Genomic DNA, 19,660 nt, shown 5'->3' with positions numbered 1-19,660 from the left:
TTGATCACTGTTCTGTAGTATAGTCTGAAATCTGGTACCGCTAAGCACCTTTCTTTTCCACTTTTAAAAATTATGACTTTTGACATTCTTGACCTTTAGAATTGAGTGCAGTTGGGAAAGGCTTCCTGTAAAAGGTGGCTTTCCTAAATCCAGCTCTGCTAACTCCATGTGTAACTCTGAGCAAGTCACAGCTCTCCAGGTCTTAGTTTCCTCATCTGTAAAAACTGGAATTTCTAAGGTCCAAAAGGCCCTTATAGGTCTGGACAGAGTATAAAACATTTTTGAAATGCTTCTTTTTCTTTCAGGTTCCAGATCTTTGGTTCCTTTCCCCGAGCATTCAAAGCCATCCCACAACCCAGAAAAGACCAAGAAAAATAGCCCCAACTTTCTGACATCCCAATAAAATATTTATTATTTCAAGAAATAAATCCTTTACAAAGAGAGGAAGGCAGAGAGGGAGAAAGGAAGGAAAGGAAGGAAGAGCTGAAGACAGAAGAGAGGGAGGAAAGGAAGAAAAAGGAAAAGAAAAAAAGAGTTTCTCTATTGCTCCCCCCCACCCCCTGGAATCAGGAATCAGGCCCCTGCTGTCATGTTTCTAGCCCCAAAGACTTTCTAACTGGTCCCCTGGTTACTGCTTTTGAGCAGGCTGAGACCCACTAAGTCAGAATGGGGGTGCTTTTTTCGTCAGGGAACTGAAAACCAGATCCTGGAATGCTGCCCCACTGTTCAGTAGCATTTTCCCCCCACCTTAATTTTTAAGGGAAGGGGTAAAGGGGAGGGCTGGCGCTTGGTGTTGCATTCCAGGACAGCAGGTAGCTCTTGCAGGGGCAGATAGGCAGTGAAGGGAGGGGAGGTGTGGCAGTGTACCTGGGTACCCAGATCGTTCCAAGCCAGGAAGGCTCTGGGCCTGGCTAGTATATTTGTAACGTCAAAGAAATGAGAGTGAAAGGGAGTTAGGACAGGGAGTCCCCAGGGATTGGGGCTGAGGACACGCTGCATAGGAATGGATTAACCTTAAGAGCTGACCAGAGGTTTGGGAAATCTGGAGGCAGGAGGGACAGTTTCTGTTTGGGCAGGGGGGTTGCCCCTTTGGAGAGGGCAAATTTATTCAGGGTCTGTAATAATAACCGATATCCATGTGGTACTTTAAATTTTGCAGTGTGCTTATGCAGCCAGCTCTGAATGCCCATGCCCAGTCCTGTGTAGTGATCTCTGGGATCACTACACAGTGGGAGCACCTGGGAGTGATCTCTGAACTTTATCCCCAGGGTAAGGCTTTTTTAGGGGTCATGGAGGAGTTTCTGGAAAACCACATTTCTCTTAAATGAAGATAAGGGACCAAAGGAAGGAAGCTACAGTGGCCTGAGCCTTCAGAAATTTTGCCAACAGAAGGATTTGGAAATTCTCAGGATTTGCCTGGAAGGCTTGGGGAGAGTCATACCGTCCTCTTTACAGTCCTGGCCCCTGCATAGCAGGGTCACTGACTTTGCACCATGGGCCTAGGCTGTTTTATTTCTGATTTAGAACTAAACTGACTGCCTCTGGGTCAGGGAAAATAAATAGGTTTCAAGCCCAGGCCCAAAAGAGGGAATTTGGAATTACAGGGCAGAAAGATCAGCTCCCAAGGCCTGAGTAACAGTCCTCACACCTCCAATGCTGGTCCCTGCTAACTGAAGGTGGGTTGTGCTGGGGCCTGGGAGCTGTTCAGCTACTTTGGCTGTTCAGTGAAGAGCCATGAAAAAGGAAGGCAACAGATCAGAGGCAGCACCAAAGATTACCAGGCCCCTCCCTCATCTAACTCTCTCACCCTGACCATGCCTTGCAGAAGAAGAGGACCCAAAATGATCATGCAAATTCCATAAATAAGTGAGGTTGCCCAAAGGCAATCAGCATTAAGGTTCAATTTCCTCATGTGTCTCATGCATTGAGGTCAGGGAGGGTGACAAAACCCTTTCCCTTGACCTCTCTGTAGGGACCTTCAGAGTAGCTTCATTCCTGGCTCTCTGTTCCCACTCTTTACACATTAATGGTTCTTGCCCTGGGCCCAAGATGTCTAACATTTTCCCTCTCTTGGTCTACATCTGGTTTGTCAGGACATAGAAGATGACACCATTGTGTGTGTGTGGGGGGACCCCTAGATCCAGGTTGCTTTTTCTTAGGGGCCTTCTAATTCATCTCTCCTTCCCTCAGCTAAATCCTCTGGTATCTAGGCCTTTCAGTGGTCAGAATCAGGAGCCTAGAACTGAGACTGAAGGCATGAAACTAGTCTTTTTTCTCTTCACTCCAAGGAGGCTTGTTACTCCACTACTACCATTTTCCTGCCTTGGAGGAGGACCAGGAATGTCTCAGCCTGGAGTCAGGGAGGGTGGGCCATGGAGAACCAAAACTGCTGGTGCTTTCTCCTGGGAATGGGGCAGGGTAGCCAGCATATCTCAATAGTTCTCAGTGAAGGTGAGAGACAGGGGATGGAGATGAAGAAGAGGATACAGATAGAGGAAGGTTGGCACAAAGAAGGCTATCAGCAGCCTCTACCCCTGGCTTAACCTGATGACATCACAAGCAATCCTGGCAGAGGGCCACTTGTCCCTTCCGGAAGTCTCGGCATGGGCAGAGCCGGCGGTATTTGGTGTTGGAGCCAGCACAGCTATAGAGTATCGGCTCTTTCTGCAGGTAGCACTCTTGACCTAGCTGGGCAAAGGCCGGGTACAGATGATTCATTTCTGACTCAGTTCGATCACAACTGACATTCAACCTGTGGGGAGGGAAAGGAGCACACAGACACCTGGCCACCCAGCTTTCCCCAACTCTAGCAGGTCTAAAGAAGTTGCCCTCCCACACATGACCAACTTGGCTCCCTATTGGCCCAGGAACAGATTCCTTCCCTCTTCCCCCACTCTTTCACTTTCTCCTTTATTTCCATCAGAGTGGCTCCTGGGAGAGTACAACTGGGATTGCTTATTCTACTCTTTTCCCTATCCTCCCCTTCTGAAGAGATATGCATAGGGATAGATGACCTGGGCACTAACCAAACCTGATTTTACCATTTGGCTTCCCACCCAAGTCTGGTCAGGGGAATATGCTCTGAGAGCAAGTCTGAGTATTATTAGAAGTGAGGAGAGTGTTCTTTCCTTAGTGAATTAGATGTGGCACTATATTAAGATATGGCCAGGATGACCTTGACTTAGGCCACATGCAGATGAGGTAGAGGATTGCTGAGGGCTTGCAACTTTTTAGATGAGTTTCTTTAAAGTCTTCTGTGATTTAAAAAGTTTTAAAATTCCCAGAAGCCATGGAAAGATGTGCTTTTAGCCTGGGTGCTAAGTGCTAGGTATATGGAAACCAAGCATCCAGGATGTTTTGGACTTGGGTACCAGCCCTCTTTGGAAGTGTCAGAGGAGGCGGAAAAATCATCTTGGGTTAGGAATGTTGAAGCTTAGAGGCTTCCTGTATACCTAGGCAAGGGAGGAAGGATGGCACAATGGAAAAAGCATGGACTGGGAGTCAGAAGACAGGATTTCCAGTCTTGGTTTTGTCACTTATGTGTATAACCTTAGACAAATCACTTAATCTCTCTGGGCCTCAGTTTCCTCAGCTCTAAAATGAGGAGATTATAATACTATGAATTTTTGAGGGTCTCCTTTCTGCCTAGAGGCAGAATTCACTGGAGTGAAGGAGGGATGCACAGACACTCACTTCAAGAAAGCATCCTGCGTGTTGAGGAAGTAGAAGAATGAGGGCTCACATATGAGGCCCCTGTCCAAGCAGGTATCCGTGCAGGTCCTTCCAGTCTCTGCCAGCCATCCCTGAAGTGAATGCAGAGGAGGCCAGGCTTCTGAGCCCAGGCTGGCATTATGGGGCCAAACCAGGTGTGTAGCATTGGGTGCCAAGGCAGTGGGGACGCGAGCAGGTTGGGGTGGAGCCACCAGTGGGGAGGGTTCTGTGGTTGTACAGAAATCCTGCCAGGAGGAAAGTAGAATTAGGAAAAGGAAATGGGTAGAGATGAAGTTACAGGGCAGAGCTAGGCAAAAATACCACCAAGAGAACTAGCTTCAGTGCCCCCTTTCCTTTCCTCTTAGAGGGGAACAGTTGTGAAACTACCTCTGTACAACACAATGTAAAGAAACAACAACGAATTTGGAATCGAAAGGGTTGGGATCGAAACCCTACTCTACTCCTAGTTATGTGACCTTAGGTGAGTCACAATCCCTCTAGCCCTAGGTTTCTTCCTCTGTAAAACAAGAGGAGAACCTTAACTAGAAGACCTTTAAGGATTAATAACACCTACATCAAAGGGTTGCTAGAAGGATCAAATGAGATATTTGTTTTAAAAAAAGCAAGTAGCATGGTGCCTGGCACATAGTGGGTGATACATACATACCTATTCCCTTCCCCCTTTCCCTTCTAAGGCTCCTTCTAGCTACCATAGTCGACGATCCTTTCTTTACAGTGGCAGTCCCTCACTCAGTGTTTGGCACATATTAAAAGCTTAACAAATGCTTGGTGACTGATTGACTTGTCAAATGTTCTATGGTGCCATCACCTCCTTATCTCTATGACCTTTTACCCATTTCTTGTATTTTCTTTCTCTTTTCCCCTCTTCCTTTTTCCCATTTTATTGGCTTATTTTTTAAGGTCCATTAATTGTGCTAGATCCCCTACTCTCCTCGCATCCTTGGGCCACTGCTGAGCTCTGCTTGGGGAATTTGAGGCTAAAGAGGACCTTGACCCCTTCTTTGAGTGGCAAACAGCAATTCCTTTTTCTCCCTGTACTCCTTGCCTCCCTCATGTACCTATTTGTTTTTAATATTTAGATGTTTCCCTTGGTTTCTTTTTCAGAAAGGGAAAGGTTGGAGGAGATCACTGCCTGAATGAGGGAAAGGAAAACATACTTGCTATGGGGCCTAGGGATCTCTGGTGTCTACCCTCACCCTGGAAAGGTACTTTTGTAAATCATACAGTGTCTATTCACAACTTGCTGAATGTTTGTAGAAACATTCTGTTGCGAATATGCCCTGGATAAATATGCTTGTCTTAGATTGTGAGGTAGATAGAGCAGGAGATATATGTCTATGAACTAGTTTGGTAAATGCTTTTAATGATGATGATGGAAGGCTTGCAAGGGTGTGCTAGAGCCTGCTCAAACATGCTGGAAAATTGTTAAATTTTCAGTCTGAGCATGTGCATCTCAGAAATCAGCAAATGCCACAAATGAGGGCTTGATTTGCTGTTTTCTTGATTGTCTAGACTCTAGACTTTAAAAAGTTATGGAGAAAACGTTAATGCAGATTAAACATAAAAAGGTATTGTGAGCACATGTTTTTCCCTCTCAGAAAATTGGTTGTTAAATGTTTACGAGCATATCACTGGTTATATGGTATAATGAAAAGATTAAGATTGGATTGAAATTGGATTAAGAGTCAGAAGATCCAGGGTATATGTATTCCTGACTCTGTCACAAAGTTTAGGCAAATTACTTCCCCTCTGAGCACTTCGGCTTCCTTGACTGAAAAAAGGAGCAATTGTAATAGATCATGCTAGATCTAAGGTTCATCTAGCTCTGAAATTACCTAAGTTTGCTCCTAACCTCCAATCCTATCCCCAGATTAGTTTGTCTTGTGAAGGCTGGTTAGTCTACAAAGAATAGGAAGACTAAGAGGTCTCTCCACCATTTAATTTATAATTTGTTCCAATTTCCTTCTCATGTGTGATGGGGATGGGTTGGTTAGGGAGCAGAAAGTGAAGAATACATATGCATACATATATATATGCATACACATACATATGTATGTATACAAGTTTATATTATGTTAGGATAAGCTTAAGATATTCAATGCTTAACCTGAAGAAAGTAAGGTTCTTGTTCAGTTGTTTTAGCTGTGTCTGACTCTTTGCAAAGGTAGAGAAGGAGGAGGGTTGGGGACTGACCTGATGCTGGATGTAGGCATAGATCCTCTCAAGCATTCCTTCACAGGTGTATTCGTAGGGAAGATAGGGATCTACCTGTAAGAAGAAATAGGTGGAATGAAGAGGGCAGGGATGTCAGCCCCTGCCCCTAAAAGGAGCTATTACCTCCAGAGACTCAGGCCTCTGGGAGTCTCTAGATCAATCTATTTAGGGGAGGGTGGGGAAAATTAGTGGAGAGGAGAATATCCGAAGCACTGAGAAGCTATAAGCAGCTTACTCCCCTCAGCAATCATGCTGAGTGTAGCATTAACTGGACTGAACTTCAGGACTTTATCACAAGGCAACAGGGATTAATACCAGCGTAGAAGACGTGATTAGCCAAGTTCGAGCCCAAGGAAAGCATTAAGAAGGGAACGGAGTTAAGGGAAAAGGAAAAGATCCTGTTTAACCACTGGAGATAACTCTTCTCTTAAATACACAGAGGGGAATAAATAGAAAGGTGGATAGTGGGCTGTACTTGGAGACAGAAAGACAAGTTCACCCCAACCTGCTAGCTTTGTGATCGCAGGCAAATCATTTAACCTCTATAAACCTCAGTTTCCTCATCTACAGAGTGAAAATAATGATCCTAGTACCTACTTCACAGGTTTTTGTGAGGATCAATGAATCAGTAAGCATTTAGTAAGCTCCTATTATGTGGATACAGTGCTATACACTGTGGATATGAAGCAGTCTTTCCCCAAAAGGAGCTTATATTCTAGTAGGAAAGAGAGTGTGTGTGTTTGTATGTGTGTGTGTGTGTGTGTGTGTGTGTGTGTGTACATACACATATATAGAGAGTGTATACTCACACATATATAGAGAGTATATATAGTGTGTATATGTATATCTGCGTATATACATATACACACATACATACATACACATATATGTATACAAGTTCATATTATGTTAGGATAAGCTTAAGATATTGGATGTTTAACCTGAAGAAAGTAAGGTTGTTGTTCAGTTGTTTTAGCTGTGTCTTTGCAACCCCATTTGAGATTTTAACTTGGCAAAGATACTGGAGTGGTTTGTCCTTTCCTTCTCCAGCTCATTTTACAGATGAGGAAACCAAGGCAGAGTTCAGTGACTGGCCCAGGGTCATACAGCTGCTAAGTGTCTGAGGCTGAATTTGAACTCAGGCCTGACCCTCAGTCCACTGCACCACCTAGCTGCCTGGGGAAGACATGATAGCTACCTTCAAGTATTTGAAAAGCTGTCCTCCACAAGAGGGAATAGACATAGTCTGCCTGGCCTCAGATAAAGAACTAAGAGCAGCTATAACAACTGTAAGCAAACTTACAGACTGGCAAATTTGGGTTTGATAGCAGGAAAAACCATCCTGGTAATGACTGTTTTCCAAAAGTAGAATGGAACACGTAAGGAGGCAGATGTGGATTCTCCCTCACTGAAGTTATTTAAGCAAAGGTTGGATGACCACTTGCTGGGTATTGCTAAGAGCATGAGTTGAACTAGATGAATGCTGAGGCTCCTTCCAATTCTGTGATTCTAATAAGGTGCTAAGTGCTATTGACTCTACCAATTAGGACATCCTTCCAATCTGTTTCCATCTACCACTCACATGACTCTAAAGAGAAAGCAAGGTACTATGAAAAGACCACTGTCTCTGGAGTCAGAGAACCTGGGTTCAGATCCTGCATTAATACTTTACCTGTGTGGGGCAGCTAAATGGCACAATGGATAGAGCAATAACCTTGGAGTCAAGAGGACCTGAATTCAAATCCAGCCTCTGACACTTACTAGCTGTGTGACCCTGGGCAAGTTGCTTAACTCCAATTACCTCCCTCCAAAATACTTTAACTGTGTGACCTTGGGTAGGTTATTTACATTTCCTGGGTCTCGATTTCCTCAATGAGAAAAATGAAAAGATTGGTTTAGATGATCTCTTAGACCCTTTACAGCTCTAGGTCTATGATCCTCTTATCCCACCTTAGTTCAGGTCCTCATTAGCTCTTAACTATCACAATAGTTTACTAATAATTTCTTGATTTCACCTTCTTCACTCTTTAAACTGTCTTCCACACACTTGTAGTTTTAACATTCCTAAGACACAGGCCTCATCACATTATTCCTCTGCTCAAAGCAATCCTTTTTGGCAGCTCTCTATAATCCCCAGGGTAAAAATACAAACTTCCTAGTCTTGCATTTAAAATCTTCTACAATCTGGTTCCCAGTTACTTTTATGGCCTATCCCATCCCCACCCATTTACACACTCTGTTACAACCAAACTACTAGCTGTCACCCAAAATTGACCTGCTTCCAAGCCTTCCCTCAAATCCAGAATGGATTTCCTCTTTACCTTTTCCTCTTAGAATCTCAATCTTCCCTCAAGGCTTAGCTCAATCCCTCTGCAAAGCCTTTTTCCATTAGCCAGTTATTAGGATTTTTTTTCCTCCAAATTATCTTGCATTTACTTATCTGGTTACAAGCCACATCCTCTTAGTAGAAAGTAAGTTGCTTGAGAGCAAGAACTGTTTCTTTTGTGCCTTGTGTGCCTGGCACATACCGAGTGATTAACAAATATTGAATTATCTTTTTGATGTGACAATCAATGGTTCCATGAGCCTGTACAGTAATAAAAATAACAATAATAATAGTAGTAGTTGTTAAGTCATGTCCAACTCTTCATGCCCCCGTGGACCACAGCTGTGCATGGGGGTTTTCTTAGAAAAGATACTGGAGTGGTTTGTCAGTAGATTAAAGCAAATAGAGCGTAAGTGACTTGCTTAGAGTCACACAGCTAGGAAGTTATCCGAGACTGGATTTGGACTCAAGTCTTCCTGACTTCAGGCCCAACGTTCTCTCCACTAAGGCCAATAGCTGCCTCTAACAACTGAAGTAACAGCAACTAATAATAGCTAGCATTTATATAATGCTTATTATGTTCTAGGCACTGTGCTAAATGTTTTACAATTATTATCTCATTTAATCCTTACAGCAAGCCTGGGAGAGAAATGCTCTTATTATCCCCATTTTACAGTTGAGGAAACTGAGGCAAACTGAACTTAAGCAACTTGTCCAAGGTCACACGACTGGTGAGTGTCTGACACTGGATTTGAACTTGAGCCTTTCTGACTCTAGGTCCAACATGCCATCCACTGAACCATCTAGATCTAACCTCAGTTCATCTAACCTGGACATTCCAACATTGTTGTTCAGTCGTGTCTAACTCATCATGACCTCTTAGATATAGCTTTCTTGGCAAAGATACTGGAGTGGGTTCCCATTTCCTTCTCTAGTGTGTCCCCATTTTACAGGAGGAAAATAGGGGTTAAGTGACTTGCTCGGAGTCACACAACTAATAAATGTTTGAGCCCGGGTTTGAGCTTAGATCTTCCTAACTCCAGGCCAAGTGCTCTATCCACTGTGCCACTTAGCTGCCTCAGACATTCCTACGTCTCTGGTCTAATTATATGCCTTGCCCTCTCGGTCACCACTTTAGCTAGACTTTCAGGGAACTTATGTATTACCATACTGGTCATGCCCTTTACACTACCCTGCCACACTCCACTCTTTCTTAAACTAGTGGTTCAAAGAGTCATAAAAAGGGTGCTGTTGTCCCAGCAGGGACTCCAACATTCTGAGTCCTTCCTGAAATCTGTTTCAGACAGCCATGTTCCTGAAGGCAGCATCTGCTACCATCTGGAAGCATCTTATGTACAAAGCTCCAGGCCTAAGTTATAAATAAACACACCAAGGGAACAGATTTTCTTCTAAAAATGTTGTTCCCTATGCTTGCTGACAGCAGAATTATTCCTCCTCAGTCGTTTGAAGCCCTTGTCAAACCTAAATTCAAAGTCTCAGCTGGCAGGCAAAGCTCCCGGCCAGATACTTTCTGCCATAAATATCCTGCCAGAGAAGTCAGCCAGACTAGAAATTACACCCATTAGGTCTAATTACAGGTGAGTGCCATAATCAGTTGCAACAGACTATTGGGTGTTGATCCTGTTAATGAATACTGGGCTCCAGATTTGTAACAAGATAAGGAAAGAGGGGCTTTGATCAAAGATGTATTTGGTCAGAAGAACATCATCTTCTTCTTAGTACCTTGAAGTATCTTTCTGCCATTAGAAAAAATGCCAACTTTGCTAATTCAGTTTGGAAATGTAAGTTTCACTGTCTCTTGAAGGCTATTTTCACAAGGAGAAGCTAATGATAAAAATGGCATGAAAAATGCTTTTGTGTAAAATGACAAGACTTATATTGTCAAAGAGAGTGGGCTATTGCCCCTGTTTTGTACAAACATTTTGATGTCTAAAACTAATAGAAAAAGAACTTTAATGTATCCTGCTCAAAAATGAATATGAAGACACACAACTTTCAGATGGGATTTTGGACAGTTTGGACAAGAAAATAATCCATGGTCTAGATCTGAGGATTTGAGTCTCTTTGTTAACAACATGGAAATAATACCTTTCTTGTAAGGGAACAGTTTAATGTTATAAAGAGGCAAAGAAAAATCCCTTATTTATTTAAAACTAGAAAAATGTCCTTGGAAAGAAACATAATTTCAAGGATACCAAAGAAATTGAGGACTTTGTTGAGAATTTCAAGTCAGAGACTTTTAACCTGCATATATAAGTTTTATGACTAATGAGGGCAAGACTAAAAAATGAGAAATCAGTCAGTCAACAAACATTTAAGTGCCTAATATGTGCCAGGTACTGGCTGTACTAAGTGTTAGACCAGTAAAGATTTGGAGACTGAAGTGTGATTGAAATAGGACTGTTAATTTGGTAGGAGAAATCTAGAGAGTTGTGACTTCTTAAATAAAAGGTGAGTTGCTAAGAATCAGGAGGCTCATTTAAAACACTGAACAGAGCAAAAGGGAGATGGGCTAGAGAAGACAGCAGCAGAACCTAACAGGAGATGAAGGCACAGGGTGCGAATGGAGAGAATGCTCCAACTGACTGATTCCTGCTTGATTGGCAAGACTGAACATCATTGGCCAAGTCCAGTGATAACAACTATGGCTCTCTGCTGCTGCAGTTTGTCTTTCCTTCTCAAAGAGGACCATGACATCAGAGAGGTGATGCCATGACTTGCAAGTGAATTGGATTTAAGTGAGGCAGGGCTGTGCAAAGTCACCAGCCTTACTTTCTCCTTTGGAGCCATCTGAGTCCAGTGATGAAATACAGATCAGGATGACTGGAGAAGGCCCCAGATGCAGTGGGAAACCATGGCCTTTTTAAATTAAGGTCTTTCCCGGGTCTCAGTTTGTCTAAGGCGGTGCCCATTCAGTGATTAAGGACAGGTAAAAAATGAGGCAAAGAATGGCCTCTTGGACCTAATTAAAAAAAAAAATCTGGGAGGGGAATGTAATCATGTGGTAGTGGTCCATCTCTATCACCTATTGATGTGAGAACAGGTTGCCGTAGTGAGCCCAACCCAGAGAGAAGTGGGGAGGTTTCCACAACCTAGACAAGAAGTATGAGGTCCCAAAGTTTATACTGTAGCATTGTTTATGCCCTATTTTGCTTCCAGACCCCACCTAGCACATATATTGCATAAGTCTTAAAATAGATTACAGATTGCTTGCTTTCTGTCATTACAGAAAGGAAAGAGTTAAGGTTATTTTCTTTGGACTCTCCAGGACATCTGTGTTAAGTTCCCTCATCTTCCTCCATTCTGCATTTTCTTCCAGAATTTCCCTGCAAGAAGAGAAATGCACAAGGCTCAATGTCCTCCATGTCCATGCTCCCACTCCACAATGGGAACAGTCAGGGAAGGGAGACCTGAGACTTACGGGAGTGTAAGGGACTAGAAGTCAGAGTTGTACCCAGTCATCCATGAAAAGTGGAGGGGAGAGAAGGAAGGGATGGGGCTGCGCTCCTTGACTTAGATCTTTGAAATTTTAGTTTTGGTGACATCTTTGGTTGAAGAAAATAATAGTAGCTTGCATTTTTATAGCATTTTAGAGATACAAGGTGCCTTACATATGTTATATCTCATTGGTTAGGAGATAGCATAGCTTAGTGGAAAAAAATATGGTTTTGAGAGAGGCACTAAGTGGCACAATGGATTCCCAGGGCTGGGAATCAGGAAGACCTGAGTTCACATCTTACCCTTACTAGCTTTGTGACCCTGAGCAAGCTACTTAATCACTGTCAACCTCAGTTTCTTCAGCTATAAAAATATCACCTGTGAGGATCAAATGTGCTAATTAAGTACCTCTTGGGTGCTCAATAAATGCTTCTTTCCTTCCTGAGTCCTGGTTCTTTTATTTACTATGTTACTCTGACCAGGTCACTTTACCTACCTGGGCCTTCAGTTTCTTCTTCTGTAAAATAAGGAAGTTTGGCTTAGATGATCTTTAAGGTCCCTTATAGCTCTAGATGCTCTGGATGCTTATATTAACCTCGAGGGGCATATTGGACAGATAATTATCTCTTAGTGAGGGAACTAAGGATTGAAGCTGAAAAGACCATGCTTTACCCACTTCCTCTGGTAGTAACAAAACAAACAAAATCCTCCCCTGGAAAGCAAAACCATATGACCTTTATGCATTCGTGCTGATAAATCACTGGATTTGCTAAGTGCTAACTCTTGACATGACTGTGGTCTTTAGAGGGAAGTCCCAAAGGTAAAGTACAGCAGAACAGACTTAGTATAGTGAGGAAAGAGAGAAAGAAGAAACCCTACCAGCTAATTTTCTCTTCATAGGTAGAAATATTAGGTAGTTCATGTTGCTACAGAGGACTGGCAGTTTCTTTTGCTCTTAACAAACTTTCTGGAAATTATTACTGGAGGTCCACTTACACTAACTCACAGAGACCAGCTCCATGCAACTACCAGAGAAAAATCACTCCTGATGGTTACTGCCATCACTCTATTAGGCAAAGTCACATGCTGCTGATTGTGGAAAAGGTTTGCAGCAAAGAAGGACAGGTCAGCAATGGCTCTGATAGGGTTTTTAGCATCTGGTGATTGATGGGTTATGTCAAGGGCACTCTCATTGGCAGGACAAGGGATAGTTGGAGCTTAACGGGAGATGTCTTTCCCTTCCCCATTAATCTAGGTTACTCTGATGTCTAAAGTGGACAAGGAGCCCGGTATGTCCAATGTGATCATAGCCATTGGCTAATTACCTCAGCTGGTCAAGAGCTGAGTTTTATCCAAAATATGTGAGGATTTTATTCTGAGAATTATGCTGAAAGTATTTTAAATGGGGGGGTGCAGCAGATAGAGCAATAGTTCTGGAGTCCAGGAGGATCTGAATTCAGATTCAGTTTCAGACACTTACTGGCTGTACAATCTAGGCAAGTCACTTAACCCTGATTGCCTCCAAAAAAAAAAGTTTTTTAAATGGCTCTGCCTTAGTAGGAGGGACTAGGTCCTAGGAAAAGTGAATGGGAAGGCTGAGAGTAGGGTGAAGTAGAGAAGGAGGTTAGAGACAAGGGGAGTTCAGAAATACAAATTTATCCCAAACCATAAGAACACTCAGGCTTAGCAGAGCCTCAGGGCAAAGCAATAATCAGGGGAGGGCAGCTGGTACTTTGTCTCTAGGTTCCAAAATTTGGGTTGAGAGCTGTACCCCAGACTCCTAACTACTGTGTGCCCTTGGGACAAGGTCACTTAATTTCCTTGAGACTTGGTTTCCTCATCACTGAAATGAAGGGGTTGAACTTCAGTCTATTTACCATGATCCTTCCCAGTCTCTATCCTCATCGGCCCACTGGAGATCTCTTCTTTTCTTAACAAACTTCCTTTCATCCGAGAATACCTCCTGTCACTTTCCTTTCAACTTGAGGCAGGCACCATATATCTTGTAGCATCTTCCCCAAGGTTAGCTGCTTCTTCTCACACTCCCTTGCACAGTCCTGCCACTTTCCAGACCCTCCTGGCTCTGATATCAGCACTCATCCATCACCCCTTTTCTTTTAAAGTTCATTTCACAATGAACAGACTTTGGTACTTATATCTATGGACCTCCAGGTCTCACTATTTCCTAATAAGTTAATTACCAGGTTCATGATCTTTCCTACTTGTTCAAGCAATCCTGTTCCATCCTGTCTCCTCCAAAAGACTGCCCCCTCTGTCATCACTAAACTCTTTCATTTATTTTCAGTCTCTCCCTGTCTACTGGCTCATTTCGTACTGCCTACAAACATGCCCATGTCTCTCTCATCCTGAAAAAACCCATTCCCACTATTATCCTGTCTCTTCTCTGCTCTTAGTAGTAAACTCCTCAAAAAGTCTGTCTACAGTAGGTGTCTTTACTTTCCCTTCTCTCGTCTTAACCCCTTACAAGATTTCTTATGTCATTATTCCACCAAAACTCTCTGTCCAAAGTTACTAATGATCTCTTAGTTGCCAAATTCAATGGCCCTTTCTCAGTCGTCATCCTCCTTGACCGCTCTGCAAACTGATAGCGTTGACCACCCCCTCTTCCTTGATACTCTCTACCTTCTAGGTTTTGGGGTCACCACTTTCTCTTGGTTCTCCTTCTACCTATCTGGCCACTCCTTTCATGCCTCCTTTGCTGGATCCTTCTCCAGATCACTTCCTCTAACCACAAGTGTCCTTCAGGGGTCCATCCTGGGCCTTTTATTCTCCCTCTTTTCTTCTTCACTTGGTGATCTCATCAGCTCCCATGGATGTCATCACCATCTCTGTGCTGATAACTCTTAACTCTCTGCCAACCTCCAACTGCCTTTCAGACATCTCAAATTGATGCCCACTAGACATCTTAGCTCAAAAACACCCAAAGTGGGATTCATTATTTCCCCCTCGAAGCTGTCTTTCTCCTCCTCACTCCTACCTCTTCTGCCTACCTTCCCTATTACTGTAGAGGGCAAGACCACCATCCCAGACCCTCAGGCTTGCAACCTAGATGTCATCTTTCACTTGTCACCGTCTCTCACTGCCTATATCCAAACTTTTGCCAAGACTTGTTGATTTTATCTTTGCAACATCTCTCACATATACCTCCTTCTGTCCTCTGACATTGCCGCCACTCCATTGCAAGACCTCTCACTTCATGTTGTGATTATTACAGTAGCCTGCTGGTGGATCTGCCTGCCTTAAGTCTCTCCCCACTTCACTCCATCCTCCATTCAGCCACTAACATGCTTTTCCTAATGTGCAGGTCCTATCATGTTATTTCCCCCCTCCCCCCACCTAATAAACTCCAGTGGTTCTCTATTACCCCTAGAATCTAAGATAAAATGCTATTTGGCATCTGAAACCCTTTATATCCTAGTCCATCCTACTTTTCCAGTCTCTTTACACTTTGCTTCCTGACATATACTCTTTGATTCAGTGACACTGGCCTCCTGGCTATTCCATGAACAAGACACTCAGTTCTGGGCATTTTCTGATTGTTCCCCATGTCTGGAATGCCCTCCCTCCTCTATTCCCACTACTAACTTTCCTGACTTCTTTCCTCCCATCTTTTACTGGAATCCTTTCCCAATATCTCTTAATTCTAGTGCCTTTTCTTTGCTAATTATTTCCTATTTATTTTGTACATAGTTTGCCCTATATATATTTGCTTGCATTTTATTACAATCTCCTTGAGGGAAGGGACGATCTTTTGCCTTTTTTGTATCCCCAGTGCTTATCACAATGTCTGAAACACGGTAGGTGCTTAATAAAATGCATATTGATTGATCCAACCAAACTCCATCACTCTTTAAATACTTTAGCCTCCCTATTTCATGAACCTTAACATTTATGAAACTGTTTCCAGTAGAAAATGATGGTAGTGAATAGAAGGGATGACTAGAACAGAATGGCTATGTAACTGAGTTCACATGGTAGACCAGCAAACCAGTAGACAGAATAGATCATCGTCCAGAAGCTGACCCACCCTATCAACTTGGGTTCTCCTGGTTTTGCCTTCTTCTCCTCACTGATCCTTCTCTATGGAGGAAATGAGTTTACCACAACCTCTCACCTGAATCCTCATGATGGCCTTGATGGCAGCCTCAAACTCTTCTGAGTTGTTGTAGTCAACTGTCCACACATGTGGCTTCCCAATGAAGTTCTCTGCATAGGGATGTTGAGAAAACACCTGTCCAGGACACAAGGTGTTCTGAGCTTTTCTGCGTCTTGCTGAGGTAGCCCAGGTATGGAGAGCCAGACAGCCCTCCAACCCAAGTGTACTGAAGGATTGCAGCCCCAAACTCTTTGGCCTTGTTCCTTTTCTTCATATTTCCCAGGTTCCCTCCACTGTCCTTCCCAACCTAGACTCATAGATTTTCTCTTTAATTTCACTTCTCATGCCTCAGTAGTCGCTCTCCTTATTCTGGAAACCCAACATAATAATTGTAAGAAAATGGTCCTTGGAATCCTTAGATTCCAAGCTGTAAGTAGGATTCTGATATCCAAGGTAAATTCAGTTGTTGGGGGTAGGAAGTAATTACCGCAGGTCTCTTCTACCACTGAAAGGAAACAGAGGAAGTAGAAAGTGGCAGGAAGGGTACATGGCAGTGGGGAAAGTTATTCCATGGAAAGAATACAACTGGGTTAGGATTCTAAAGATCCTGGGAAAGGGCAGGCCAGTGTATGAGACCTACAGGCAAGATAAAATCAGTTTAGAGGACTATCAGATATCCTACAGATATATCCTACAGATATCAATGTCTCTCTTGTAGTTCTGACTCTATTGGACCTTCCCCCCAGGGGCCAGAATTCTCCAATCACTTACCTCTCGAGAAGTAGGTTTTCCTCGAAAGAATTCATGATTGAGGGAGCTATGAGGTGGACTGAAGCGGGACTGCAGGAAAATGCAGCCATTGGCAATAGCCTCCAGAGGAGCAGGACCTTCATAGGGGAAGCCAAAACCTATGAAGAGCTAGGGGAACAGGTGGTAAGACTGTCAGGGCAGGAATGGACTAATAAGTCACACATATCAGAGAAGCAAGAGCAGGTGTGTGAGGTTTGGGAGAGAGGCTGGGGAAAAAGTAGGAACCCGGAGAGAAATCCAGAATTTTTTTCCCAGAGGCTGTCAGTTTCAAGAACCATTTATTTCTACACAGAAACTTGTTCATTCTTATACCAAGCTTGGGTCCCCTCATGGCATAGATCTATCCACCTGTAACTCCAGATTTCCTTGCCATAGTTCCCAAGGCAGCAAATGCTAACTCTCTATACACTCAAGGATGTCTGGAGCTAGCAAACCAAGAGCAGTAGCCCCACCATCTACCATTCCTTCATCCCCATAAGATTTTGTCCTCTCACACCCAGACCTTCAAAAGCACCTTCTTTTATGACTCTGATGCAAGCACTATATACTAACATATTGTTGATATGTATATGTCCTGGTTCCTGACTCTCCCTTCATAAAAACAGAAGCAAAGGGAGCTTCTTCCAACTTGACTTCATATGGGGAAGAATGGTGGCTTATAGAAACTTTGTATGTCCCCCAATCCCTAGCATTAGGTTTTTCACAGAGTAGGTGCTTAATAAATGTTTCTTAAATTGAATTAAATGGAAAATATCTAGAAGCTAGAACCAGGACCTTTTTGTCACCTTCCTCCTCCCTGCAGTCCCTGTTTTCTTGGCTTCTGCCAGGCCCAAGGGACCATGACATGGAAGAAGATACTAGAAAAGCAAAGACTGCTATTAAAGAACAGGCTGGAATATTTTTAACCCACTACCCCCAGCCCAGCCTTAGTAGCGATTCTATGCCCTTCACCTTGGCTTTTCGCAATAGCTGTTGAAATTCCTGCTGTGGCAGAAGGCCATGGTTCTTCACAAAGGCAGGGACTTCTGGTGGCCTCTGGGTCTCATAGTACACAGTGCCATGAATCTCCATGTACTTGTTCAAGATGCCCAGAAACTTCTCCTTGCCCTGGGAGAAGAAGAGAAGGCTGTGGAACAGAGAGAAACTAACTGGCTCACACATTTGGATAGAACTGTGGCCTTGGTCTCATTAGTGCTGCACTCCCTGCAAGGCAGAAAATCATTGAAAACTGCATTCTTCATTACTAGCCCCATTAAGCTACCACTGGACTGGAGCTGGACTCGTGCTTCCCTTCAGGTACATAATAACTTTCTCCCTCTCTTCTTCCACCCCTCTTCTCCCTCTCATCCTCCTCTCCCTGCCTTAGCCATGGATTTGTCCCATGATTCAATTTACTTCTCTATCTCTCTTCTAGAGGAAAGAACTCTCGTTCTCCAGTAGTTACAAAGACTGTAGCAACTACTCATGAGCTCATTTGCTAAACAACAGGGATCCAGGCATTTAAAACTGGTGAAGAGATCCTTCACTTTCTAGACTTCATAATTTCATTCTCCCAGGGCAGTGTCTTCATGGTATTTTCTTGTAAAACTGGGTTCACTTGTTTTATCATCCTCTCCGCCTTCTTTTCAAGCCTCCAGTGCCCAAATCTTTCCTTGTGTAGAGAAGCAGTTATCAGATGTGAGCAGCAGTCCCGGGTTTTTATTCCCTCTCCTTTCAACTCCTTGGAGGGTCATTGAGGTTCTCTATCAAAGGTTAGGACCTTTTTGCTTTTTCCTTTAATATTCCCCTCTACAAGTCTTTACCTCTTTACCACTGTAACAAACTGACCTCCTGGTACCACCTGCTGCATATCGCCAATATAGCTTATTCCTTGACACTCCTTTCACTCCCTGGGAGCAGTCCTTAGGACAATGTGTTAAACTGGGTTTCAGGGTCCTGGACCCTGTCTGTCCCTTCACAAAAAGAGAAGAACCAGAGGGATCATGGACATACTTTTCCGTCCAATCACTCTTACTGTCCTTCTACTTTTCACATCAGTCAAGCCCAATCCAAGTACCTCAGACACCAAGTTTCACTGTTCAACACTCAACAGAAAGGAGGAGAAAAGAATCAGAAGGTGGGGCACCTCACTTGTACCATACCTGCATCTGCAGCATCCCCAAGAAGTTGGCAGAAGAAAAGAGAGGAAAGAGGAAATAAATTAGCATCTCATTCATCAATCCAAACTTTTAGAACAGGATTGTTTTCCTGGGTTCATTGAAAGGGGTTCATAGGACAGGGACCATTTTTTCTCCTCATTTAGGCTAAATGAAATAGTTGATAAGTTTTTTTTTTTTACAAATATGATTCCTAAAGATCCCCAGGGAAGGAGAATTTACAGCTTCCCCCCATGGCCAGTTTAGTATCTCACCCCACAGCCAAATTTCTGGTGTTTAACCTAAATCCTCTTGTCCTGTCCCTATGAAGCAGAGTATATTCCTCTGTCAAATGACCTTTAAGGATGATAAATGAAACAGGACTCAAGACCAGGTAGGTGCTTTTTAAATTGAAAGCTAAGATTTCTTCTGAGGATCATCTCAAATATCTCCTGGTCTGGGAATGAGGGCTGAGTTTTGGAAATGGATGGGTTAAATTCCCAAACTTCTTTCCAAGTATAATGTTCTGTGAACCTATGTTTATGTGCAAGCCCCTATTCTACCTCAGTGTTGGAAGGTACCTCAGTGGTCACATAGTCTAATCCACACCATAAAGGGAATCACTTCCACTCTATTGCATTCTCTACTGCCCTTTGCTTGCAGACCTCGAGTGGGCAGGGAATCCACTACCTCTCAAGGTAGTCCATTCTACTGTTGGAACACTAATTGTTTGGGCATTTTTTCTTGATATTTTTTTTTGGCCTCTTTGTAATGTCCAACTTTGCTCCTAGGTTTGTCCTCTAGGGCCAAGCAAAACAAGTGTAATTCTGTTTCCATATTCCAGATCTTAGAATATTCCAAGATGTA

At 43.3% G+C, this 19,660-nt stretch overlaps 1 protein-coding gene across 4 annotated transcripts in view; it reads right to left on the bottom strand.

Annotated features, from left to right (window-relative positions):
* Nucleotides 1-385: 385 nt before the first annotated feature.
* The window catches only part of MGAT5B (alpha-1,6-mannosylglycoprotein 6-beta-N-acetylglucosaminyltransferase B), a 130,734-nt gene continuing 111,459 nt past the window's right edge, over nucleotides 386-19,660 (bottom strand). For 2 of the 4 annotated variants that reach the window (XM_072645111.1, XM_072645114.1), the window contains 6 exons: nucleotides 17,610-17,765; nucleotides 16,620-16,766; nucleotides 15,867-15,983; nucleotides 5,926-6,000; nucleotides 3,694-3,956; nucleotides 386-2,752 (listed from right to left, as the gene is read on the bottom strand). In XM_072645111.1, coding sequence (XP_072501212.1) covers nucleotides 2,554-2,752; nucleotides 3,694-3,956; nucleotides 5,926-6,000; nucleotides 15,867-15,983; nucleotides 16,620-16,766; nucleotides 17,610-17,765 — 957 coding nt within the window. In that variant the 3' untranslated portion in view covers nucleotides 386-2,553. The remainder of the gene's footprint in view (nucleotides 2,753-3,693; nucleotides 3,957-5,925; nucleotides 6,001-15,866; nucleotides 15,984-16,619; nucleotides 16,767-17,609; nucleotides 17,766-19,660) is intronic. The other 2 variants (XM_072645112.1, XM_072645113.1) reach the window with 2 other exon arrangements.

This window comes from Notamacropus eugenii, chromosome 2 (genome assembly GCF_028372415.1).
Source record: "Notamacropus eugenii isolate mMacEug1 chromosome 2, mMacEug1.pri_v2, whole genome shotgun sequence".
Lineage (NCBI taxonomy): Eukaryota > Metazoa > Chordata > Mammalia > Diprotodontia > Macropodidae > Notamacropus > Notamacropus eugenii.
This window is presented reverse-complemented; position numbering and strand designations above follow the sequence as displayed.